A 27,192-nucleotide genomic window follows, 5' to 3' on the forward strand; every position below is an offset into this window, starting at 1 on the left:
TAAATTTTAGAAGTTGCTTTTCATGAGTTGTGCACTATTTAACTTAATAAATAGACCTGTCCCGCAGTCTGCTTTGAGTTATTGAATTAGCAGAATTTCTAGTACAGATTGGTTTGATTGAATTTTGTCAGCACTTTTAAAAACTTCATTTATTTATTTACTTAGTCAATTTCTGTTTTAATTTTACGTACAGATCAGTATCAAAGAAGTCATTTGCAGAAAGTTCAGCAAAGCACAGAACAAGCTTAATAATCATGGAAAATAAGCATCATAGATAAAACAGACATACACAAAAAGGAAATATTAGCAGCCACAGTGCAGGTTTAATTAGAGTCCTCTGCCCGTAATTTCTCTTTCATTTTGTTTCCAAGCTCCCTCTCTGCTTTTAGCTTGTTTTGTTTTTCAAGGTTGTTGTCATTGTTTGTTCAAGAGTTATTTTTGTTTAGAAAGCTGCATAATGCACTCTCAACTAATTGTATCTGCGTCCATGTTTATATTATCTATAAGATGTACATTTATCTGTGTGTTTTATATTACTCATGTTATGTGAACACAAATCTGTTTTGCAACCACATCAGGAGAAAGGAGCTTATCCAATTAAAGTCAATCATTCAGATTTATTCAAAGTTAGGTTATGTTTAGGTTTAAGTTAGCATTGGTTATGGCTAGTACTTGCATGTCTCTATTAGAGGGCTTCTCAATTCAGTTCTACGAGGGCCACAGTCCTGCAGGTTTTCAGTGTACCCCTGCTCCAACACACCTGGATCAAATTAATGAGTCAGTGTGCAGAACTTCATAGGCTGTAGGATCCGTTTACTTTGAGCGAGGCGTGTTGGAGCACGGATACGTTGAAAACCTGCAGGACTGTGGCCCTCGTAGGACCGAATTGAGCGGCCCTGAATTAGGAAGTCAGCACGAAATTCTCTGAGCTGATATAAACTCTGTGTCCTTTAATGAGAACATACTTGTGCTGTCCCAAGTGTTGGTAATGCTTGTTTGCTAGAAAATGTGTGTGTATATTTGTGTGTATATCATTTTTCCTGAATGATATCTCTGCTCATTTAGAGATGTTTTAGTAGCTGTTGTGTGTGGGTGTGCGCATGTGGGTGTGTTGGTTCAGGGATTTTTGGCCAGTTATCAGGCTGTTGTATTTTTTTTTCTGTTTACACTGAATCTGTTAAACATCTCTGACCTTGAATACACTTCGGCTGTTGAATACGACCTCGGCTGTTGTGTCATTTACATGCACACATTAGTGTGTGTTTGTGTAAAGTAAACACATTTCTCTCAAGCTTTGAGTTATTTTTGCTGGCTTGGATGTTTGTTCTTGTGTATTTGTGTTTTTGTGCGCCTGCTAGTATTTTACTTTCCTAATGAACTATTTCACACTGAATTCATTGTATCTGCACTACAGTTCAAATTAGAGTGAAGATTTCTTTATTTCTTTATTTATTGCACTTAAACTAAAGAATAAACTGAGCGTAATGACTCCTTACATATGTATTTATGCAGATGGGTTATTTTTTATATTTATAGATGTTATCATCTCATCCCCTGTTTAATTCCTTTTCATTTCCTGTGCACAGTACAGCTTTTGATATTATGCAGTTTTACTCAATTTCACAAAAAAAAAAAAAAAACACATCCTGAGATTGTTTTTTTAAATAGGACATTGAAATGTTGGTAACTTAGTTGGGTTTGTGTTTTAAGGCTGTGGCTCTCGAGGACCAACATTGGCCACCCCTGCTCTAAATATACAGTTTTAAAATATCAAATCAGACCAAGCAAGAGCAAGCGCCTGCTGTGACAGTTTAAATGACCTTATTACATCATTATGAGGTCTTAGTAGCACTTTCTGCAAGGTGACCCCCCCCCCCCCCCCCCCCAAAAAAAAAATAAAATAAAAAAGAGGGTATTACATCACCTACGAGGTCTCAGTTAAGTGTGACATCTTTGACCAGTCAGTGCATTTTTTAAATGTTGCCCAGCAATTAGTGCATCTGAAGTCTCACCCTAATCATATCTTACTGAACTGAACATGATTAATGCTCTCATCCCTACACTGACTCAGTTACCTAGGAATACACACCACAGTATTGTAATGTGTTGGACGAGGGTGTAAAAAAAAGTTTCTTAATTTATTAGAGAGCTAGTCTTGATCATGTCTCCAGCGTGGTGCTCAGAACCATCTGTAAACTTAAGTTAAAAAGCACGCTATAAAGTGGAAGTGAAAAACGGAGTGATTAAGCAGTCAAATGCATCAACTTGGGTGGTCCATTGTTAAACCCATTCTATATGAATCAGGATCTCTCTACCTGTGCGACATCATGCCTACATCTCTCTGATTCTTGAACTAGACTAACTCCATAACATCCATATAAGAAATATGTCATAGAGAATAAACATTACAATCACACTATTATGCACCTTCTCACACAAAGGATTTTATTTATGTTCTGTATTGTAGTATAGTACTTGAAGAAGCACTATGGCAGACTGTTCTCAGTGACACTCCCCCTAACGACAGCTAATTCGGTCTGTTTCTCTCTGTTTCTTCCATCTTTCTTCCACCATCCTGTTGCTTCTCTTTGATAAATCAGCCACAGCGTATTTATATCCAGTTGTTTGCATGTGACCTGGTGCGTGTCACTCTCAGTTCCAGGCGGACTTGTGAGCTGTGGTGTCAGGATGCTGCAGGGCAACGACGGCTTTAGGAATGTTCATAATAAATGTCACTGTGTCATCAAAACAAGTCAGAAGCATATTTTTAAGGTCAGAAAGTTACATAAAAGGCAGTGTGGCTCAGTGGGTAGAGCGGTCGTCATGTAACCTGAGGGTTGCCGGTTCGAGCCTGTTGACCTCATGTCGAGGTGTCCCTGAGCAAGACACCGAACCCCAAATTGCTCCTGGGTTGTGGTTGAGTGCCTTGCATGGCAGTTTCCGCCATCTGTGTGTGAATGGGTGAATGTGACGTAAAATGTAAAGCACAGTAAAAGTGCTATATAAATAGAGACCATTTACCATTTACATAGTACTACATTAAGAGGTCAGTAGTAGGTAACGTGGAGATGATGGCATGGTGTATGTTAAGGTTGCCGTGTCTTGTTGAGTCTGGCTTTGTCTGGTAAATCCTGGATGCTGCAGCATCCACACTAAGTAGCTACTTGAGTCTGCCTCAATGTCCCTTGGCTGCCTGATGCTATTCTTCTTGTTGTTTTCATTTTATTGTCTCATTATTACTATTATCTTAATTATCATTAAAATTATTTCTCACTGTCATTATTGTTACTACCATTATTATTCCACCTCACCCACTCAACACATTGTTTACATGCATATCCATCTTTCTTCATACTTATTACTTCCTTTCATGGACATTTGTTTTCTCACTTCTTGTGTAATGTAAGTTTACACTCTCATTTTTTCTAATAAAAATGTTTTAAATACATTTCTCATATTCATTTATATGTTTATTTTATAACAAATCAATCTTGGTTGTTGCAGGACTTTGTTTTTAATAAAAAAAAAAAACTACACATATATTTTCAATTTTATTTTATGGTATTCTAGTTAAGACAAAACAGTACAGTTAGAAATCAATGGTCACATCAGGGTGATCTGATTAAAAAACGCATCATCGTCTTTTTCTTTTCAAATTAGACAGATTAAACATTAGCTTTATATACTTTGCTGAAAGCTTTTCTGAAAGTTTTAGTTCCCATAGACAGCAGCTATTGGCTGCATCTGATCCCAAATCATCTCAAATAGTTTGATGTGAGTTTTTTGTGGAGGTCAGGTCATCTGATTCTTTATTGGTCAGGTTGCCCTTGTGGAGATGCTAGATGAGTTCTGGGTCATTGTGATGGTCCTTGTAAGCACAGAGCAGATGGCTGTGAATACTGTAGATTTGCTGCATAGCAAATAACACACCTGTTAACAAAAAGCTATTCCTGAAGACGACACAAGACTAAAATCTAACAATCTGCTTTTACAGTTCATTCATTTTTATGTCTGAAGTAAACTTTTCCTGGTACTGAATCTTTGAAATGAATACACGGCTTTCCGCGGTGAGTAAGAGACACAGGCAGCGATGATTGGACTAAAAAGCTGCAGACAAATACAGATGACAGGAAGGTAGAGTGCCGTAGAAGAGGCTTCATCTTCTTGTGATTGGAGCAAACTGCTATTGATCTATCATCCACAACAAATGCCTTTTTCACTTCAAATAGCCGTCGTCAGTGAGAACAGATTTGTGTGTGTGTGAGGTGAAACAAGAATGTGTTTTTGACAGTTTGACTGATTAAGGTGCTAGCGGTGAAGAGGAGGAAGGAAGTTTAGCAAAAAGAAAAAAGAAGAAACTGAAAACCAAGAGGGAGATAAAATGATTTATGGGAGATCTGAGAGGAGAGAGAAATGGCAGCCAAAATATCAGATTGCAAGAAACGGAGCTGAAGAAAAATAAAGCAGGTGATTAGTGTAGAAAGTGAGTGAGAAGGAGGGAGGGATGGAGATGAAGACGGGGATGTGATATCTTGAGCTGTGTCCGTCTCCTTCTCCGGTTCCAAGCATCTCCGCTTTCAGTCAGACGTGTGCAGATGCGGGCACATAAAGGCCACGCGGCGGCCATTGTTCAGTAATTCCAGCTTGTGCTGTGTGGCAGCTCTGTGCTCTGAGAAGTGATGACTGAATGTAAATTACGCTCGAGTGGATTTTGCGTCTGTGTATCGAGTTGTCAGAGAGTCGTTTATCAAGCGTGCGCGGCCTTATCACCACGACACATCTGCTGCGACTTCTGCTTTTTCATCGTCTTTATTTTTCTTTCATTCAGCTTCATCTGACTGTTTCTTTTTCTTTGTCCCTGTCTTCCTCTTTTCCTCCACCCACTCTCGTTTTCTTCTTGCTGAGACCCAGTTTAAGCCAATTTCTAGTGTCTCCTAAACATTTGGGGAGTAGGTAGTGTATAACAGAGTAGTGTGTGTTTTGTTGAAGTATTTCTGCTGATGTTTTCTTCCCTTTTTTGGCCTCAAACATGGTTATAAAAGTTAGTTTCCACAAGCTACAGCAGCTGATTGAATCTTAAATTATTCTTATTATAATATTAAATTATTATAACACAAAGATAATTTTTTAAAATCTCTTTTTTGAGTTCATCTCATGTCAGTCCTACAGAACAACAAGCCTGAACCATTTTACTGTGCTTCATGTCTATTTTCCTGCTTTTCACTGGTAACTGCAGTCATTGTGTACTGCGCTCTCAAAGCAGCAGTGCCGATGCCTTGTCGTTATCCATGCAGGAGCCTTTCAAGCACAGTATTGAGCTGTAGGTCAGCTGTGTTTTGGAGGCACTCTGAGCCTGGCAACTAATTATTGTAGAGGCGAGAATAAAGTGCAGGAAAACAGATTTCAAGCACAACAGCATTGTTCAGGTCCTGTTTATGAGTGTAAAATGAAAGGATTGCTGTCTTTGTAGGCAGCTGGATTTATTGATGAATGTGTCTGTTTGTTGTTGTGCTAATTTTTCTGAAGTGAGTCTAAATAAAGAGAAGAACAGCTAAGCTGTCTCTTTATGTATTTGCTTCTCGCAAGAAAGATCCGTCAGTCATACAGAAAACATGGCCGTCTGCAGAGCGAGAGACGAAGAGTGCAGCTGCAGGAAGCTATTTATACACATGGACTGGGAAATGTTGGGAGTAGGACAAGGAAGGAAGATGTTACTTACTCTGTTCTGACGAGTAGAAAGGGGGAGATAATAACTGAAGGTCAGAATGAAAGAGAAATGACTTTCATAAGATGTATGGAAAATCTTTCTAACTATACAGTCAATTCAATTTTATCAGCCAGGGTTTTTGTTTTTGATTTGCACTGATAAATTGTGAATAAAACTGAATAATATAAACTGCAACATAAAAAAAAAAAAAAAAAATTGCTTGGTTGCTGTGGATTTAGCCAGTTTCAGAGCTGAATGTAAACAACTTTGTAAATCTTAAAAGTCTTAACGTTCAGCTGATTCACCAACAGTTTTCGGCCTTAAACAGCAAACGTGTCCAAAAAAGACTAACTCTTCATCTCAGCTAAATATGCAACAATAAACCGATATAAAACGTGCGTGCCTGCGCTACCACGCAGCTTTGCTTTGGAAGTGAACACGTTATAAATGTCTTCATTCAGAGTAAAAACACTGTATTGTAATGCAGATCGGTATGATCTGATCCCAGCTTCTTCTCAGTGAAGGTGGCTTCAAATGTTGAAGATCTGTTTTAACTGGCTGTTTTATTTCTACAGATTTTATTGTATTCACTTTTTTTCTTTTCAGTGACCAATGGGAGTTACTCTCACATGGATGAGGAAGAGGAGGGGGTGCTGTATGGGCATGATGCCGACACCAGCAGCTCTAATCAATATTCATATTTACAGGAAAGGTGAGTGGGTGTGTTTGCTCTTTGACCCAGAATTATCATACATAAAGATATCAATAAGAGTGATATTTCATATCTATGACGTACCTTTATTTTATCTTGTTCCAATTGGCAGAGTTTAGTTTTTCTTTTCTTATAAAAAAGCTGTTTCAACACAATAAGCCATCTTGTTTTTTTACATCAAATGTGGACACAAATGAAATGTTCAGATTGTATGTTGCCTGTGCACAAAATGAGTCAATTTAGAAGAAAACAAGTGCTGTTTTCTATCAAGTCTGCACTGATCAATCTGTTTCAGGACGAACTCTCACACCTCGTGCCCGGCTCAGCCCCAGACCCCCACCCAGAACCAGAACCAGAACCAGCGGCAATTCCAGCACATCAAAGCCTCCAAGAGCATGGACCTGGGTACGACTCAGAGCCAGCATCCCACTGGTGGGGAGAATTATGTTTTTCTTGGTTCGTCTGCTCTGCATGGTGGCTGCATGCATCCTCTCCTCACTTTGAAATATTCCTGCTGATGCATGGCTGCTGCACCCATCCAAGCCACGTGCTCACTGACATCAGTGCAGGCTTGTATACCTTTTGCACAGTTTCTATGATTGTAAAAACTACTTTTTTCTGCCTTTTGTGTGTGTGGTTGAGTTTTTCTGCTACCTTAATCTTGATATTGTAGTATACCCTGATGTAAAAATCAAAATCCTGTCAGTGGTTTGATGAATTGCGGTACTTCATCACTGATGAACACTCTCCCAGCTCCAATGTAATTTTTGGAAATGAAGAAAAAAAACGTTTAAAATACATGGCAGGATTTAAATGTAGTTTCATTATAGTCATTTATTTCTGCTAACAAATGTCAGAAAGGCGGCTTATTCAGCCTTTGCGAACCTTTTTCTTTGTCACCTCTTGCTCTCTGGTATTCTGATGCGAACGTTGACTGACATTTCAGCGACTGTTAAAGTCAGCTCAGAAACACACAACTGTGTGTGTGCATACTTCTATCTGTGCTTCTGCATGCATCAGTATAATACAACAGCAGCTAAACAAAAGCGCATTGTTTTAAAATGTCAGTTTTCTCAGTCATCCTCTTTGAGTTTGCTCAGCCTCCAGATACGTGTCTGCGTTCATGTGTTTGTGAGAAAGTTGGACAAAAGAGAAGTAGATGTTTATTTGAACTGCACAGACATCCATTTCTCTACAAATAACTAACTGATGGTATGTACTTAAGAGCTTTACATCACCTCCTTTGTGTTTTCACATACAATCAATAAAAACACAACAAACAAATCAGAATTTAATTCACGGTTGCTTGAATTGCGCGTCGCATTTTCATCACCACAACATCGGGAGGCAATAACAACGTCTTATTAACAAAACGCTTTGTGTTTATTGATGGCAAAAGAACCAGATTTGGCAAAGAATACTGTGACTTTATTTGTAAAAACTCCAGAAACCCTGTAGAGGGGTTGGCCTGGCATCTTGTGGGGATAAATGTTTTACCTTTAGAAAAGCCAGAAATCTTGTTTAATCATTTTATCTTGTTTTTACGCATGTACAGAAAAAGGAATAACCAATTCAAAATATTAACCTTATTGGTGTAGGTTTGATTTTGACATCAGTAGGGACAGAAAAGTGACCACAGAGGCCTCTGGCATATGAGTGGGTTTTAGTTTCTAATGCAAATGATTCTATTCAGGGACAAGAAATCCACTGTTTAAATAAATCAACTGAATAAAACCTTACAGGAAATGTGTCCATTCAAAGATATAATTACAAATACTGTGGTGAACTGCTGTTTGATTTAGAAAAAGAAAATATATATGACTCAGTTTGACTCATTGTAGTTGTATAGAATTTGTAACATTAGAGGAAATGATAATTTTATTATTATTCATTTAATTATTATTATTATTATTATTATTTTAATTAAAAAAACATTAAAATTATTATAGTTATTTTTCAGGGATCTGTGTAAAAATAACAATAAGTCTGTAATATGTGAAGATCAGGTAAACACCTCAGTGTGTCATATTATATTTAAGTATTTCAAAGTTCACATACAACAGCGACTGCTTGTTTCAAACAAAGAGCAGTGCGGCACTGATCGCTGTGTGACAGAAAATGGAAATTGGACAATGAACTGGACATTGGTAGGGACAGGCCCCTACCATCCCTACTCAAGTTTACACCCATGATTAAAGGACTACTTTCAGTATAGGTTGCCAAATATGCCTTTGTTGCCACAAAAAAACTCTGATTTATGTATGAAATTTCAGATTGCGCTCATTAGCGCTGCATGTCAGTCTTTCCAAATCATATGAAATCTACACTGGGAAGCGTGACGTGTTTCCCACTTTGAGTAATATCACTTTTTTACACAAACACAGATTTCACCATAATGGTATAATATCTCTCTGCTAATTTGCAATCAGAGTTGGACATGAAAAAGAGTCTGGACGTTTCTTGCAGAATAATTTTAATCGTAATTCATTAGCAACTTGTGTAAGTTGGCACATTTTAATTAAAGTGATCATTCAATATCAGACGCTTTGACTTCGCCGCCATGTAGGAAAACAACAATGAGTCAGCAGAGTTAAATTTAACTATTCACTCAGTAAAAGTGATAACAGGCGAGATTGGGTTTAACGAAGCCACTTACAGAGCAGAAAAATATTACAGAAACTATCATTGTTACCATCATTTAGAATCAAAAGATGGCCTTTCTTTCTTTTTTTTAACTTTACTTTTATTATTTTTTATTCATATAGAATGGAGTAGCACAATCTTAACAGTCGATAAGACAAAAAATAATATTAATAAATGAGAAAATGGGTCCAGATTGTTTATTTATTTTTATTTAACCTTTATTTAACTAGGTAAAAAATGTTTGAGAACCAGTTCTCATTTGCAAACATGACCTGGCCAAGAGGCCCCAGCAGGAATAAATAACGTACATACATACAAACATACAACTGTGCATACACAAGAACCACAATACAACAATACAAAAAATACACCTAACAACGCAGAGCAAGTACAAATATATAAAAATGAAAGGGGGAAGGGAGTAGGTCTCAGTATATGGGACAGATCTATATGAAAGAAAAAGTAGTGGACAAATGTTTGCATCTAAGTGACAGTCAGCATCGTCAGCAGGAACAAGTGTCGACAATAATCTGTTGAAGTCTCTGTCTAAACAAAGAAACAGATATCAGAGATGGAAGTTTAAGAGTGTTCTGCAGTGTGTTCCAGTCATTTGCAGCAGAAAATTGGAAGGCGTTACGGCCAAAAACAGTGGAAGTTTTGGGAGTAATGAGTTTAATAAATTTGGTTGACCTGGTGTGATGAGTGCTGTGAGCGAAGTGGAGAAGAGATGACAGATAGAAAGGTGTCTTGTAAAAGACTGACTTGTAAATAAAAAGAAACCAATGATGGAGTCGCCGGGTGTGAAGGGAGGGCCAGCCCACCAATTTATAGAGATCACAGTGGTGGGTGTGGAAAGGGGCGTTTGTGGCAAAGGGTATGGCTGAGTGGTAGAGAGTGTCTAATTTTTTAAGGGCTGTGCTTGTTGCCATTTTATAAATGATGTCACCATAGTCAAGAATTGGAAGTAAAGTCAATTTGACTAAAGTGCCTTTGGTTGCGTGGGTGAAAGAGGCTTTATTACAGTAAAGAAAGGCTGATCTGGCTTTTATTTGGCTTGAAGATTGTTGATGTGGGTGATGAATGACAGAGATGAATCCAGCCAGATACCCAGGTATTTATAGGAATTGACATATTCCAAAGCCGTGCCGTCTAAACAGGTGAGTATTGGTAGGGTGTCGGCACCAGTTTTCCGACTAAAAAGGATGCACTTTGTTTTACTGGAGTTGAGGCGAAGGTGGAGGTTGTGGAAGGAATGCTCTACTGAAGTGAAGCTGAGTTGAAGAACAGCTGCTGCAGCTTGTGGAGAGGGGCCGACTAAATACAAAATGGTGTCATCGGCGTACAGGTGGATCCGGGAGCTGCCACAGCTTTATCCATGTCATTGATGTAAATGGAGAAAAGGGTGGGGCCCAAAATAGACCCTTGAGGCACACCTTTGGAGATAATGAGTGGTTCTGACATGATATTTTCTGCTTTCACCAACTGGGCACAGTCAGAAAGGAAGCTGGAGAACCAGTCACAGCAGGAGGTGGACAGACCAATATTGGAGAGCCTTTGTAGAAGGATCTTATGGTCAACTGAATCAAAGGCCTTGGCAAGGTCGATAAAGGTGGCTAAGCAGACCTGCTTAGAGTCTAGCGCTGTGGTGACGTCATCCAGGGCCTTCACAGTGGCTGTTATACATCCATGGCCAGGCCGAAAGCCAGACTGCAGATCAGACAGAATGTGGTTTGAGTCAAGGAAGCAGTTTAGTTGTTTGAGCACTAGCTTCTCCACGACCTTGGCTAAACATGGAAGTATTGAGATGGGTCGGTAGCAGTTTGGATCAGTGCCAGAGCCACCTTTGAAGAGTGGAAAAACCATGGCTGATTTCCAGTCAGAGGGGAGGATAGAGTACTGTAAGGACCTATTAAACAGACTTGTGACAGGTGCTGCAATAATGTGAGCAGCTGCTTTCAGGAACATAGGATGAAGACCATCAAGGCCAGCAGATTTATTTGGATCCAGCTTAGTGAGCTCATCCTGCACTTCTAAGATGGAGAGAGGTGTGAAGGAGAATGGTGTGTTGCTCAATGGAGAAGGCTGAAAATCTAATGAGGCTGAGTCGGCCTAACTTGCTGAAGCCAAATCTGGACCTGAGACAGGGGAAACTTGGGTCGCATTGACAAAGTGATGGTTGAGAAGTGAAGCCATACGAGCCTCATCAGTAATAACATTGAATATTGAATATCATAGAGATTGGTAGCTGTGGGGAAGCAAGTTTATTCTCCATGATCTTGACGGTTTTCCAGAACTTCCTCGCATCAGAACCACAGGTGGAAAATTTCTCCTTAAAATGGGAGATTTTAGCGTTCCTGATGGCCTGTGTTGTTTTATTCCTGAATTGCCGAAAGGCAAGCCAGTCAGCCGGAGATTGTGTGGAGCGGGCTTTCCGCCAAAGGGTGTTCTTATGATGGATAAGCTCAGCCAAGTCATGGGAAACGATTCTTGATTCTACATTTTCTCCAAGGAGCATGTTTATTGACAATTAGCATTGTGCTGACAACAAAGATTAAAAACAAGAAAAAAGAAAAAAAGAAAGGAAAAGAAAGTATTACGGTGATACTGGGGAATACAAGAAGTCAAAAATAAAACCTCTACGATGAGAGTCGTAGACTTGTAATGTCAGGCTGAAGGTCAGCTCTTCTTTACTCTGCTTTACAATAATCGACGATATTCATTCTTCCATTGTGGGAGGTTCCTGGCAAAGCCAGCGCGTTGTTATAACCTTCTTACTTGCCACCATAAATATTTTTATTAAGTATCTCTCACAATTGGGCAATCTCAAGTCCACTTTTCCCGGGTATATAGATAAACATGTAAATTCAGAATTATGACCTAGACCAGGGGTCCTTCCACAGTGGCTAAAAACTACAGAACTAACTAAAGCTGGATTTATACTTGTGCAGCGTCTGTTTAAGGTCAGTTAGATCAGGGGCTCGACGGGCAGCTCTTCCAGACCCGACGTTCCCGCCGTTTGCAGCACGGTAATGTGGAAGGACACTCTTGTGATTGGTTGGTTTGTGATTACGTATTTCCAGATTTCTGGAGCTTCTTGCTGAATTAGTGTGGTTACTGGAGAAGAGAAACTGCAATATGACGCCGTAACCATACCCTAAACCGTCGGCTGTACCGACCCTACCGTATGGAGACGCCACTACAAATCGAGCCTAATGTTTTTAAATATAGATATAACAAATGCAGGCTTTTAAGAATTTTTCAGTTTTTTTTTTATGGAATAAATGCATTGAATATTCACAGCATAATGACACCAGAAGTACGAGTAATATATATATTTTGATCTGTTTTTCTTGTCATTAGGTTGGAAACGATGGGCTTTTTTTCTCTCTCTCTCTTTTTACACCATTTTCCACAAATACATACAACCCAAAGACGCAAGTCTGTCTATTGTTTTTTTTGCAACAGTTTTGTGTTTGCTTTATTTTAAAACCTAAAAATATTTTATAAAAAATTTTCTTAAATGACAACACATTTCTTATAGTAGATGTTTATTCTTCTTTTTTTTTTCTTCTTCTTCTTCTTCAAAAGGTCTTGTAACAATTGTGACTCTAAAGCAGGGTTTTTTTTTGGCTGGGCTGAAGGAAAAATGGCTCTTCACTGTAAAGGTTTGAGACCCCTGGCCTAGAACCTCCCTGACTGTTTAGTGAATGGCTTTCCAGAACTATACAAGAATGGAACAACTCCAAAAGACATGAAAATTTTTTTTTGATGATTTGCAAACTTGTTGATATTTCATATCGGTAAATATTAAAATATTTGTAATGAATGAAATAATATTTGTGAGTGTTGCAGAAAAGCTTCATGTGCACAATGAGAACGTCATTCACTGACTGAGCAGCACAGAGACAGAACTTTATCTCATGGGATCACTTGTATAATTTTATTTTTATTTAATTTGTCCTGTTTTAATCTTTCAGTCTGAGCCGATTACATATTTAAAGATTGTTTAAATTTGGTTCTGAATTTTGAGGTTCTCGTGTCACATTTTTCTCCCTTTTTGCCTTCACCTGAGTCTGCATTTGCCCCTTCTACTCTGGTTGTCATTCACTCTTCCTTTTGATTCCCATCGACTTATTCCTCTTCGAACAGGAAGAAAACACCACCTCTGTAATGAAGTTTAGTTTGAGTTTATGTCGGCTGCTGTTGGATCAGTCACAATAAATAAGCTTTTGAGTTTTTGATTGGTTTAAACTATTATAAACCATCACAAATGTGTCAATGTCTTACTTTGTTTGCTTTAGAAAGGAGGAAAGACAAGTTGGGAGGAAGTGTAAGAATTAATGCTGAGAATGGTGATCAAAGGAGGGACAAAGGGAGGCAAGCAGAGCTGAAAGGAACTCAAGAAAAATGAAAACATTGAAGGAGAGATGTGAGGTGAAAGGGCAGAAGGTGAAAGGAATAGAAGAGAGGTGCAGCAGCAAAAACAGAGAGAGAAGGGAGGGTGAATGAAAAATGAAGTGAGAGCAAAGGGAGGAAGGGAAGAAGCTTCAGTAGCAATGAGGTTAGTTTAACATCACAGGACTGGAGGGCAGCTAACTCTGCCATCTTGTAAAAGGAGACATACAGTAATAACAGCTGAATCAGGACCTGGGCTGAAGGAGCAGAGAAAATAAAGGATAAAGGATCTGAAGAAGAGGAAAATGTGGACGTCAAGGGAATGGTTCCGTAGCAATGGAAAGAATTTAAAAGTGCCTTTGTGTTAACATGAGTTTTTTGTGTTTCAGTGGCAGATGAGAGCAACGTGGGATCCCTGGGTGGAGGCACTACTGGTGAGCCAAACACATGATCGGTTTCACACACAGAAATGGCAAAAGCATGCACATTTTCAAGTTACTGCTGAGAACATAAAGTTACCAAGGCATTTTGGCATACAGAGCAAAGGATGACTAAGACCAAAGGGAAGGAAAGAAACCTTAGAGGCTGCAAAGAACAGAAGTAAGTCCAGTTTTACACTCTTCCATATTGAGGCTCAACCACAAAAAGCCTGAACGTGAAGAGAAAATACATCAGTCAGTTATAATGTTATGACCACTGCGAACGCTGGTTTGCTGGAAGCAAAAAATAAATAAATAAACAAGTGTAAGTATTCGAGAGACTTTGACAAAGGCCAAATCTTTAAATGGCTGAGTCACAGCATCTCCACAACTACAGCTCCAGAAGGATTTAACTGGGGTGCATTAAAAAATGAGTAGTTTAGCATGTAGTAGTACTAGTATGTATAGATATAAATAATTACTGTTTTTGAGTAAATAAAAAGGAAAGAAAAAGTGAAACACAGTGTGACTGTGTGTTACACTCACTGCTTTTTCCTCATCTATTCATGCAAATCCCAGTTTATACAACTAGATAAATGGAGCGTTGGTTTGAAAGATGCCAGGTTGTGGGATGATATGATCACAATGGTGGTGTGATGTATCCTAAACCCCTGGTCTGCAAGGTTTAGGACCTCCCAAAAGTTGTTTGAAGTAGCAGAAATGGTGAGCTAGTAACAGTAGGCTCAGTGATGCATGTTGGGACAACAACAAGCTTGTGTTGTCTGATCCAGTAGAAGAGGCTCCAATAGTTCCAGTTGGAAGGTGTCTGAGCTCAGAGTTCATCACAATTTGTTGTGCATTGATCTGGAGGGCAGGGCGCCCATGCTGACCCATGAAATGGGCCTTTAAGCATTGGGACTAGACAGCATAGCAACTAAGTACCCTTGTTTGGCTTTGTTTTGAATCTTGTGAATTACTTGGTCAGTGTGTACAGCTTACTCTGGCAAAACACCTGTATGCACTACAGTAAGCTGGTGTGGGCAGTGTGATGCCTCCAGTAGTGTTCTGCTGGGAAAACTTTGGCCCTGCCGTTCATGTGGATGTTTACACATGACACCTAGCAGAACAGTGCTGCTGAGCTGAGTACACCTCTGCGTGGAAGCAGTATTCCTTGATGGCAGCAGCCTCTTTTAGGATGATACTGCAAAAATGGCTAGTTGAAAATGAGTAGTTTGATAAACGCTATATCAATTTTAAGTTGTTGATTTTGCCTTCAGCTTCTCCAGATCTGAGTAAAATCAAATATTGGTGGACATGAATCAGTAGTGGCTCCAGTGATGTATGATTTGCCTTCACGTTCTCTCCTACTGCTTTTAGATTCCTCTTCATATCTGCTGGTGCATCTCACCTCTTCTGCCCCCTACATCCCGTTCTTCTGTGGACAAATTAAATGGGTTTGTCAAGAGACGCACAAAGTATAGATGAAAGTGAAATTCATAAAAGGACTGGAGAGAAAAGAGGCTACAATGTGGACGCCTCTTAAAGAAAGGCTGTTAATGGTAGGAGAGAAGAAGACATATGAGAATATGAGGAAACACCAATCTGCATGGAAAGCTCAGGTGCAGATGTGGCTGATGCGTCGAGAGCTTTCACCTCAGCCGCCTGCAAACATCTTTTTTAAAGTTCCATCTCAAACTTTTCTCTTTGCCTTGAAGTCTCCTTCATTTCATTTGCAGCCACTTGAATGTAAGAGCTCTCTTTATTCCACTCGATGTGAGTCTGTCTTGCTGCATGCCACTTTTTTCATGTCAGCCTTTTTTTTTTTTTTTTTTTCCACATTCTGCGGTGCCTTAGTTTTAGACACAGTGGTGCAGGCTTTTATCAGGTTCATATTCACGCTGAGTACCAGCATGGTCACATAAGGAGCAGAAAATAAGAAAAGTTACTAAAGAATGAAAACCTGAGTTTTCGTTTTTATTTTATTAGAATGAATCTCTAATAAAACTTTATTACTTTTATTTTTCATGTTAGTGCTAAAAAGAGTTTTTCTTCCTGGTTATCAGTTTCTCATCATGGGTTTGAAGCCAAAATGTTGCTCTAACAGCTTCACATGACTTTATGATGCAGAATATTTATGTAGTACTTTAAAAATCTTTTAAAATTTAAAAATATGGTACATGGTCACATTTGCTTGTTTAACAAAGTTATTTTGTTTTCTGTTCCATCATTTACTATTTAGACGATTGAAAAATCAAGTTGCATATTTATCTGAAGTATTTATCTGACCACATTTCCTGGTCCAAGCTATGTTTTCTTCAGTGATGAGCCTGCAGAATGTCCTGTGAAGTCTTCAGGGGCCCTACTTTTTTTCCCCCTCTGATTAATTTCCAGACATCTTCTTTTTTCCTAAAACCCATTTACACATTTTCTGTGCTGTACTTGTTGCTTGTCAACGTGTCCTCTGTTTTATACCGCTACATAGTCCAGAGAGCTTGTAAAGAGAGTGTGTGCCTGGCAAGCTTTTTCCAGCCCACTTTCCTTGGCTCTGAACTGCATCCAGCAGCTCTGTGCTGGGATGTCAGACAGCTGCATGGACATGGTAAGAGATGGGAGTGTGAGGTGGGGTGCTGGAAAATGCACAGTTTAAAGACAATGACTTCTGGGAATGATGTTTTCTCTTCCAGCAGTGGTCTGTCCCTCCGCAACCCAAGAAACCACTTGGGAGCTGCTTAACAAATACACACTCTAATACACTTTAATCATTATGGTAATGTTTTGGTGATGGGAAGTCTCCATTGTCTTGTGGAAAATAAAAACTTTGGGAGATTTCCATTTTAATTTGATGCAAACCGGACACGGTATTACAATACGTGCATGCCTGGAAACCAACCCTGACAGTGACTGGTGTGTTTTTTTTCCTCATTTTTTGTGACCAGAAGCATTTCCCGTGTGAGGACGAAACCTCTGAGCTCATTTTTGTATATTTTAAAAATAAACTGTCATGCCGCAAAGAAAAGTCCCCGCTTCGACATCCTAAGAAATTGCGTCTCTGAGTGCTTGTGGTCAGACATGCCTTTCGTCTTTGTGGTGGTACAGAGAAATGGAGGCTCCATCATTCCAGTAATGAATCAAATCAGCTGTGAAAGAGGAAACATGAGGAATTTCAAGTCGGTCCTACATGCACAGTGGAGCTACATTGGAGTGAAGAGTGTTAATCCATATTGTTTCTTAGATGGATTCTGTCCTTAAAACACTTTAAATAGGGCATCGCTGCCACACACATGCATACAAAAGCTGCTGACAGGACACAAAAGAAACGGCTGCAGCTGTCTTTCTTTTTGTTGTGTTTTTCTTGGGCGATAAAGACAGCCTGGAGCCCTCCGTGTGCATGTGTGTGCTTCGTAGAATCAAAGTATGAAGGAATTTTCCTTGATTAATGAATATGTAGAGAAATGATGAAAAGCTTGAAAGGGTGTGTTTCAAGGATTAAATGTGTTCAAATAGCCTTAATTATCACTTCAATGTGAGTGAAAAGTGAGACCTGGCAAAATGTGTCTATATATGAGGAGCTAAGTTTGTTCTTTTTCTTTTTTATTGCAGTGAACTGGTATTAAACTGCTGCAACGCTTGTCTGCTTCTGTTGTACTTCTCTGTCTTTGTGTTTGCCTCTTCCTCAGCCACCAGCTCTCTGTCTCACTCACCGTTTTCGCTGCCAACGCCATTCAGACTTAGCGGCTGGCAAACATGCAGAGGGGCTTAGGACGGAGAACATCTCTCTGAGAATGTCTCTGTGTGTCGGTGTCAGGGGGCCGTGTGATGCTGAGGGACGCTGGTGCCGACCATTGTCTGAATCGCTCCCCAGTGCAAGTTTGACTTTGAAAAGCGTTACACACTGATGAGACTCTGCCAAAACTCTGTCTCCTCCTGTCTTCTCCTCTCTGTGATTGTCTCTTAACTCCTCTCCGTCTCTGGGATTTCTGTTTTTCCATTGTTTTCCAGCCTCTCTGGCTCTTGCAGACTTTGCTTTGGATTTAACCTGAGAGCCACCTTGTTAGGCTGATGTGGATTGATGGATTAATTTGTCACAGGGAGAGCAGCTCAATTTGTGTGCCTGTGTGTCAGTGCGGGGTGTGTGTGATGCTGCCACACATTAGTCCTTTACTGATATTAGAAAAGTAACTCAAACAGCTGAACTAAGCAGTCCCTGCTTTTCATTTCACCGCTATACATGATGCGTTTGTGGTTGTGCAGGAATCGTGAATATATTTTTTCCATTCCTGGCTTTTTGCTTTGTTTGTGTGTGTTTTGCACAGACTGATGTTTAATTTGTTTTTGTGTGTCCACTGTTGGTTGCTCTACTGTATATTGAATGACCTTTGACCCCACTCCATCTCACCCAGTAAGCCAATAAAGGTGAGCAGTAATCAGGAGATGGTCAGTGCTGTCGTTTCTCGCTGGTGCAGCCATTCATCTCTCAGGCTTTATACAGTGATCACTGACATGTGCTGTTCTCTATATTTTATTATCCTCACGACTGAGGGAAGGCAATTTATTTCTCTCTCTTTATTGTTAAACGAAGTTCTGCAAAATATCAATCACTGTCCAGAAAACAAAGTGGAAGATTTTATAACATTTAAAGTTGTTTAAGATTTACATCATTTTGTGTATTGAGTGAGAATTTATTTTCCACTAAGTCTTCTACGTCTGTGTACACAGACTACAACTCCAATAGCAGGTATGGCTTTTGGGAGTCTTGTTCATCAAACTCAAATTTGTCCATCCGGCATACCTGAAGCATTGGTGAACATCGGTCTTTTGTTTTTTTTGGTGTTTTTTATTTATTTATTATATCTATCTAGTCTTTCATCTTTCCTCGGTCCCTTCTGCACTGGTGAACTATGTCTATGTTTAGGTGCTTTTTCTGCATCCTGCTTGACTGTTGGAAGGCAGCATCTATATAAAAACTTTTAAGCAATATTTGCATCAATTCTGATAATTTTTAGTTCTAGATAAGCATGTTCAATTAAAACTAACACATTATATAAACTTATCCCAAAAGTAAGTCAGTTATTTCTCCCCTTTAGTAAAACCAGTTGGTGTTGCATTAATCCTGGAGAGCCTGATTAATCATCTTTACGACGTATACTTTGTAAGGACTGCGCTTCTGTAAAACAAGTAACAGTGTATAATATAAGACCAATTGGTATAATAAAAGGGGAAGAAATGATAACCACCTTAAAATTTCTTTACTTTTAAAGGCTTAAAACTGCATGCACAGATAAAAAATAATATGATTAATGTCCCATTAATGTATTTAGTTCGTTTACTATGCTGAAAAGCCATCCAGAGTAATCTATCAATGGCAGAATCTGTAATGATATAACATGCATCAATGAGGTCTGACGGAGCAGACAGTAGCGCTCACTGACACTCTCAACATCCCTGACATCTGATTATTGTTGTATTTGAGCCTCAAACACATAGCTTTTGTTTGTTTTCAGGACAGGAACAATCTTATTATGACAGCTACATGTTTGCATTCATGTTTGAAGCTGTGTCTTACTTTGACTTTTGCTTTGCAGTATAACTTCATGTGTATTAGTTATTTGGGCTGACAGTGGTAATTTGGCATAATAGTTAGATTTTTTTTCCATTCCTGTATTCAGTGGTGTTGATTTGTCTGTCTGTCAGCAGCATAACTAAAAAAGTGATGAATGGATTTTGATTAAATTTCAAGGAAATCTTAGAAATGGAATAAGGAACAATCACTGGCAAAAAAAAATTAGAATGGCAGATCTGCTTCTAGTTTCAGTTTGATTTCCAACAATCACAACCCTTTTTCCCCAGAAGGTTAATGGTAACAGCTGTGAATCTCAAGGCAGTTACCTTTGATTAAGCTGACTGCATTTTGATGGCTATCTTTTGACATTTTGCTTACAGTAATACCATCACTTTATGGACAACAAAAGGACGTCATTTACAAACATTAACATCACTAAAGCTACCAATGACATTATTTAATTAGTGATTAACTCAATTTGACCCCTACTTATTAGTAGGGTAATTAATTATTGGTTAAAATCTGGGCATCCCTGGTGGAAAGAATCAGAAAATTAATAGTGAGACATTAGATTGAAGATGATGTTTTTGTGGCCTATGATGCTCATTCAGTTATTACGGAGCCCTGTGGTACAGCAAAACCTAATTTCTGCTGGGAGATAGGAGGCACACACACACACACACACACATGTAAAACCTAATGATCTTCCTTCCACATTTCACATTATCTCACAGCAGTTGCACACACATGCACTGACAAATATTTTCAGCAAACATCATTTTGAATGGAAACAGGATTATTTTCTTAGTTTATTATGTGAAAAATGTAATATTTGTATCCCTCGGTATGTTCCATATCTGGGCTAGAAGGCTATATGGGCTGTGATGCAACACTTTTTATACTCTAGGTGGAAACATGAGAGGACGTCCACTGATGGGACAGGGAGGGAAGTTACATGTTGTCCTAACTTAAAAAGGCTGCCTTCTCTGTGTTCATTAATTCAAAAGTAACACATAAATAGAGCTGCTTCTCTTTACTGGAGGCTTAAAAGCTTGATTTAGTTCACCAAAAGTTGGGGCTGTTTGCAAGTCTGCTGGCTTCCTAGCTGAAGCCTGCTGCTAAGCTGCTCCTTGGTGTAATTTTGACTTTGAAAATAGCCCTTTGCCTTCCTGCCAACAAATAGCCTTGGGATAGCTTGGCATTCTCTCTCTTTGTGCTTTTGTTTTTCATTTTTAACTCTTTTTTTTTTTCTCCTACTTTGTCTTTGTACTGTTATCACTCCTGTAGTCCCTTATTTATTCCCAGGGTTGTTGTCTTAGTTTTTTCATTTGCATCAACCTCTCCCTCCATTTTTCCTTGGCACCCGTCTCCCTCAAACCATTTTGATATTCTTGTCTTGCTTGTCATCCTTCTCTCTCTCTAAAAGCAGCTTAATTCTATCATCTTACAGTTGGACAGCAGTAATTACATTTGTGACACAAATCCTGCTACTCGCAGCAGAAATGTTTGAGCATGTGAGTGCATGGTCATCACCCTGTGTGTAGATGCATGATTTTTGTGAGTGTATTCTCTGATTAACCAGCCAAACACCACAGAGCTATTTATAACTCTATTTAGGTCATCATACAACCAACTGCTTTGCACAGTTTGGACTTAAGTCAGTGTACACGCTAGGAGCATTTCTGGGTTGGACCTCTTACATATAGTAGTGTTTCTAATTGTCTTTGAAAACTGAACCTTGGTCTTTTCTTCTTTTCAATGCTGCATTTAAAGTCAGAGTGAAGTAGAAATAAATATGTTGTGAGTTTGTCATATCATGGAACAATGTATTAACCAGTAAGATAAATATTGATAATTAAAACTTAAGCAAAGCACATCAAATTAGGTATCAAAATCATGAGAAAAGTTATTTTTGTTTGGAGATTTTAAAGGCTTGTCTACTGAAATTTTGATTGACAGATTTCAGATTAGCTTAAGTTAACTACATAAACGGTGTAAACAAAATTGCTTAGATGCTTGGATTTATTATCTCCACTAATATCACATACCAAATCATTTGATTACCTTCCAAACTAAATGATAAACATTGTTCAATTTTGCACCTTACATTTTAATGTTGAGGGGCATCCTCCGTCCATGATGTGGCTGAGCTGTCGGCACAGTGAGCTTTAAGGAACACTACTGACTTAAGGCAGATATTGCACTTTGGCTAAGCCAACATCTGTCTTTCATCCTGTTTCTTCTCTGAGCTCTCTCTAGCCAGAAAAAATTAGTTTGTTTACTCTTTTTTTCACTTTCCCTCCCTGCGTCCTCCAATAATGTCCTCTTGCATTTTTTTTTGTGCTGAATCAACTGAAACAAATCCTTCAGACAGTATGTTGATATCCAGTTGCTGGCATGTGACACAGTGTCGCAATACAAAATGCAGCTGACACTTGATGCTCTGGGTTGGAACAAAACGTTGCAAAGTGTGGTTTCTGAATCTCGGGATGCTGCAGGGCAATAACGGGTCCACGGATGTACATAAGAAATCTTAGTGAACCATCCAAAGAAGTCGGAAGCACATAATTTTAAAGTCAGAAATATATGAAGTGTTGCTTTAAGAGTCCTGAAACACAGCCAACAGTCAACCGTCAGGAGCATCTGGGGTGTGCTTCTGGTACTTCTCTGCATTTCACTGAGAAAGCTCTGATTGGCTGTTCAGGCCAGCGTGTTCACAAAGGGAAGCACTTGCAGAAAATAACATGTCATACAGTCTTGTCTCCTTTCCACTGCTTAATTCCACAAAATGGGCAACATTTTTATCACAACATGGCTATGTGGGTGTGTTTATGAGATCAGCTTAGCTTGACGTTACTGAAAAATACAAATCATACACTTATTTTTATTTATTTATTTATTTTTAAATGGGTGTCATTTCCCCTCAATATCTAATCACTTCATCACAGAGGCTTGATTTTAGATCCAGCCCAAACAAAATCTGGAAAAATAAACGAATGAAAATTTGTTTGACGGTCCTGTTAACTGCGGTCAAAACACAAATGTGTAAAAATATAGGTGTGTCCTGTCATTTTCAGCGTAGTAACTGTAACAGTAGTAACTGATAAAAAATGTCAGTTGTTGGTTTAGCCACTTGTGTTATGAGAATGTTGTTGGCAACCACAAGCATGTTGTCTTTACAATCGTAAGGCCTCAAATTACTGCATGAAAAAACAAAATAATTCAGGGGAAGTCCTGGATGAGTTTATTCATTGATTTGTTGGTGTGAGTCAGAACTTACTGACATCCCTAATCTGTTCTATTTTGAGTTTTTAAACCATGGATTTTATATTGAAAGAGGTGTATTAGACCAGCCATTCAGTTCAAGATTTGCCTTTGCATGCAATTTATTATTAGTACAGTTAGCTTCAGGCAGGTAGCCAGAGACGCAAAGTCCTATCAAGCTGCTGGATCTTATAAAGATTGCAATTAATGGTGATGACATGTTGATGACTCAGTTCAGAAATTACAAAGAGTAAAGTAATTAACTTCAAGACATACTCTTGGTGGCATTCATAGAGTATGTCTCTAGGTGAAAAGTGGCAGATCTGTTTTACTGGCTCGAACACACGTTTACTTTCTTCAAAAATGAAAATGTGCCAGAAAAAAGAAATCAGATTCAGTTGTGATTATTGTGTTGGAGTCTTGGGCCAGCGACTGTCTAAGTTTATGGGGACTTTCTGGCTCAAGCACACAGATTCTCTTTTTGTTTCAACATTACCTAAATGTAACCTCAACTCAGATCATTTATCTCAGTGGTTCCCAACCTATTTTATCTTGAGGACCCCTCAAGATAAACTATATATATAGTATCTTAGCACTGTAGCTAGGACTGTGCTCTTTTGGATGGCGATGTTTCTCTAGGTATTGGAGCCACTTCTCCAGTTCTTTCTGCAGCCCACTTCTAGACTTTATATAATAACACAAGGTGGTTTAGAACTCACTGGAGTTTTTACTCTACTGAAACTCATTTATTTGACTTCGGATCAGTGGAACATAACTGATCACTGATCGATCAGCTGCGGTGTGAAATGTTTCCGCCATCAGAGATCTGAAAATGCTGCTGACGTTTGAGATCATATTTCATAACAAAAATACTGTAATTTCCTTCAAAACCTTCATTAAAACCTACAACAGAGACCTGAGCTGAAAGTTAAAAATGAAGGGGAAAGCATTTCTCCTCCTCTCACGCACACAGTATGCTCGTCGTTCCTGAGTGGAACCGGGTTTCGATTCCCATCTCTTACCAGGACGGACATGAAGTGTTCCACTACGTTTTCTTTGTCATTTTGTTTTCTAGTCATGCCATACTGCTTTTTGTTTTCTGTCGATTTATTTTTTGACCTTTTTTCTTTGTTGATGAAACCTTGCAGACTGGAGGAATATTTTAAATTCAGAGCTGGCCAGTAGTTGGTGAGAGAACAACCGGTTCTGTGTACACGAAGTTCCATGAATGGCTAATAGATGGCTAACAACAACCACACTGTCTACAGTATGGGGGGAAATAAAGGCCGCAGTTGAGCCTTATGCATTTTGCTGATGAAGCATAGAAACTTCCATCTTTTTGTTAAAAATGAAATTAATTTTAATTCGGCGGAAGAGTGTGATGATGTGCAATAAAACATAGCTGTACACTGTTAAAGTATGTGCTGTGTTTTCTGAGAATTTATATTTGTTTGGTTGTATTAGAAAGCCACAGTATCGCCACAGGGTTGATTCAGCAGGGATTAATCACATACTGTAGCGCTGTGATGTTTAATAATTCAGTCTGCCTCTGAATGTCATGCGGACTGTGTTTATGGAGGAGAATCTCACACGCTGTGGCCTTTGTCCATCTCTCCAAGCAGCAGACTTACATTATGCATGTGCATACTTTCACCCTGTGTTATCATTCTTTGTGCAATTCGGTGTGTTTGGTTAATGGTTGCTTAAATAGACGTGGAAGTCACATCAGCCCTCTCATCTCCTTTGCTCTGAAAACGCACACACACAAAGAGCAGCAGTGTGTATAGGGAATCATTAGCTAAAGTGATGCAAGTTTAGCTATCATGAATCAAAGTGGCATCATATCGACAAGCCACAGCCAGCAAGGAATCTGAAATGTGTGTGTGCGCATGAGTGTAAGGATTACCAGTATTTTGAGCTGGCAGCACGCCCAGCCTTCCTCTATTACTCCCCATTTTTCTCTGTCCTCCTTCCTGCCACCAGGGTTTTCCCTAGTGATATTCCCCTCAGGAAATTTAATTTGCTCTCTCCCTGTCGCTGTGCTTCTTGCCCGTCTTCTTCCCATCTAACCCACCATCAGTGTCTTCCCTGTTTTAGCTGGCACACAGTGACAATCACATTACCTTCTGCCCCCTCTTTTTTTTCCCCCTTACAAACAGTAATTCTCACAAGTGGTGGAAAAAACCACAGTTAAGGCCTATAGCTGAGCTTGGTCCAACTTCCGCAGTCAGGATGCCATTAGCTTTTGCTAGCTTTGTGCAACAGGATCACAATGATCGCTAGGTGGTCTGTTGCAGCAGAGCGTGTCGAGTCTTCTCTTCTACCTTGTTCTGTGCTATGTCTGATCTCTAACTCCCCCATGAATACTTTACTGTTGTTTTGTCTTCTCATCCATTGCAAACCTCTTCATCATCCTTCCTGTCTGATCCCTACCTCCCTTAGTAATATCTCTCACAGTATACTTGTGATGATGGATAGAGAAATAGTAACAGTGAAGCAGACCTTACATCTGTCACAGCACAGTTTAGCACATTGCACTTTTTCATATTTACCCTGCTCTTCAGACTTCAGCCATATTCATTTTCTTTCTGGCCCCCAGTCAGTGTCTCCATGGGCTTCTTGATGCAATCACACCAAGGCAGTACAGCGATATCTGAACGTCTCATCAAAGCTGAACAAAACTAACCATTTGTACACATGCTGTCCAGGTTATTTGTTGTTATGACTGCAATAGTGGAACTAAAACATTTTTTTTCTGCTTCTCCTCAGTTCCTTCAACTCCTGTGGAACTCGGTCCTACCCTTGGCTTGAAAAAGTCCAGTTCCTTGGAGAGTCTCCAGACAGCCATGTCAGAAGTCAGCAGAAAGAACGAGCTCCTCCCGTTCCACCGTCCTCGCCCGAATATGGTCAGGGGCAGAGGCTGCAATGAGAGCTTTCGAGCAGCGATTGATAAATCCTACGATGGGCCGGCTGAAGACGACGATGGTAAGAGAGATAAACAGTGTTAAGTCAGAGCACTGTTTCTCAAATGGGAGTACAAGTACCCCTGAGGGTGTGTAAAGATACTCTAGGGAAGGGATCACCAACTCTGGACCTCTTGAGCCAGTGTCCTGCAGGTTTTCAACATGTCTCTGCTGCAGCACATCTGACTGACCATGACAACAAGCTGTTGCAGAAATATTTCAATTGAGCCAGATGTGTTGCAGCAGGGACACCTTGAAAACCTGCAGGACAATGACTCAAGAGTTGCTCTAGGGGGTATGGAAGAAAATAGAAAAATAAAAACAGTGTTCATGCAAAATTTAATAATGGTGTAATAAATATTTCTATGAAATATAAATGTGACCTTATCAACTCAAATTTTTATTCAGCATTTAGTTTAATTTATTGTAACAAACTCAGGTCACCTACATACCTGGATTTTTGGCCCTTTCTGACCATTACCAAATGATTTTACCTGTCAATCACTTGTCAGTTTGAAAGCTTAAAACATGGTTGAAGCGTAGCAGCGATCCTGCAGAAAGTTCAACGTCAAGTGCAGAAGACAGCATAAGTAGAGCTAGTAAAATTCAGTGAATATTTAGATGAATATGTTTTTATTAAGACAACCACATTATCAAAAGCCTTGGAGGCCTCTTCTGTAGTGTTTTTGCTCATGGCTAAGGCCAAAAAACCCATCACATCTTCCTGCCTGCTGCTATTGTACTGGCAGAAGTGATTCTGGACAAAAACACAGCTGAAAACCTCAAATCTGTTCATTTGTCAAATGACTCACTTTGCTGTAGATAAATTTGGGACGAAAATTGTCGCACAAATTGTGGGAAAACTTGGAGACTCATTTTCACTCCAGCTGGATGAATCCAAAAGAAGATGCGGGTGGAAATTCACCACTTGTTGCCTACATGACAAGTTTAGAGGCAAAAACAACAGAGAGGACATATTTCATGTTAACACACTCTTCTATAAAAATGGTTTGCCATGAATATAGCCATGTATTATCCTCATTCAACACGCTTTAAATATTTTCATTTAAAATATATTAAATTTGAAAGTGTTTTTTTCAGTTATACATGACAACTGCAACAAACCCAAATCATTATTATTCCACTACTTTGCTTAAAGGTTAGAGATCTGTTTTTATGATTTCTCTAAATATGTCTTTTCTCATTGCAAAACAAAAATGATCTTGTCCTCTGCAGACCATAAATTAGCATGACAAAGTAACTTTAAGATAATTTATATAACAACAAAAAAGGAGAATGTAATGCATTTGATTACTTGTGGCTTAATGGCTGCAGCCAATAATATCACACCAGGACATTCATGCATGTTTCCCTTTTGGGTGCATTTCTATCACCGATGTCAGCGTCTGTTTTCCACTTTACAGTTCATGCAAAAACTGCTTTCTCATCACTGATTGAAAAGTGAGATATTTACACATTTCGCTCAGTTTTCCTTCCATCTGTGCCCCATGCATCACCGTTTCCAAAAG

At 39.2% G+C, this 27,192-nt stretch overlaps 1 protein-coding gene across 4 annotated transcripts in view; it reads left to right on the forward strand.

The window, feature by feature from the left end:
- pard3bb (par-3 family cell polarity regulator beta b) overlaps window positions 1–27,192 on the forward strand; it is a 259,283-nt gene that overhangs the window by 114,938 nt on the left and 117,153 nt on the right. For 2 of the 4 annotated variants that reach the window (XM_042001255.1, XM_042001254.1), the window contains exons 15-18: window positions 6,314–6,419; window positions 6,715–6,851; window positions 13,847–13,891; window positions 25,470–25,685. In XM_042001255.1, coding sequence (XP_041857189.1) covers window positions 6,314–6,419; window positions 6,715–6,851; window positions 13,847–13,891; window positions 25,470–25,685 — 504 coding nt within the window. The remainder of the gene's footprint in view (window positions 1–6,313; window positions 6,420–6,714; window positions 6,852–13,846; window positions 13,892–25,469; window positions 25,686–27,192) is intronic. The other 2 variants (XM_042001256.1, XM_042001257.1) reach the window with 2 other exon arrangements.

This window comes from Melanotaenia boesemani, chromosome 12 (genome assembly GCF_017639745.1).
Source record: "Melanotaenia boesemani isolate fMelBoe1 chromosome 12, fMelBoe1.pri, whole genome shotgun sequence".
NCBI lineage: Eukaryota > Metazoa > Chordata > Actinopteri > Atheriniformes > Melanotaeniidae > Melanotaenia > Melanotaenia boesemani.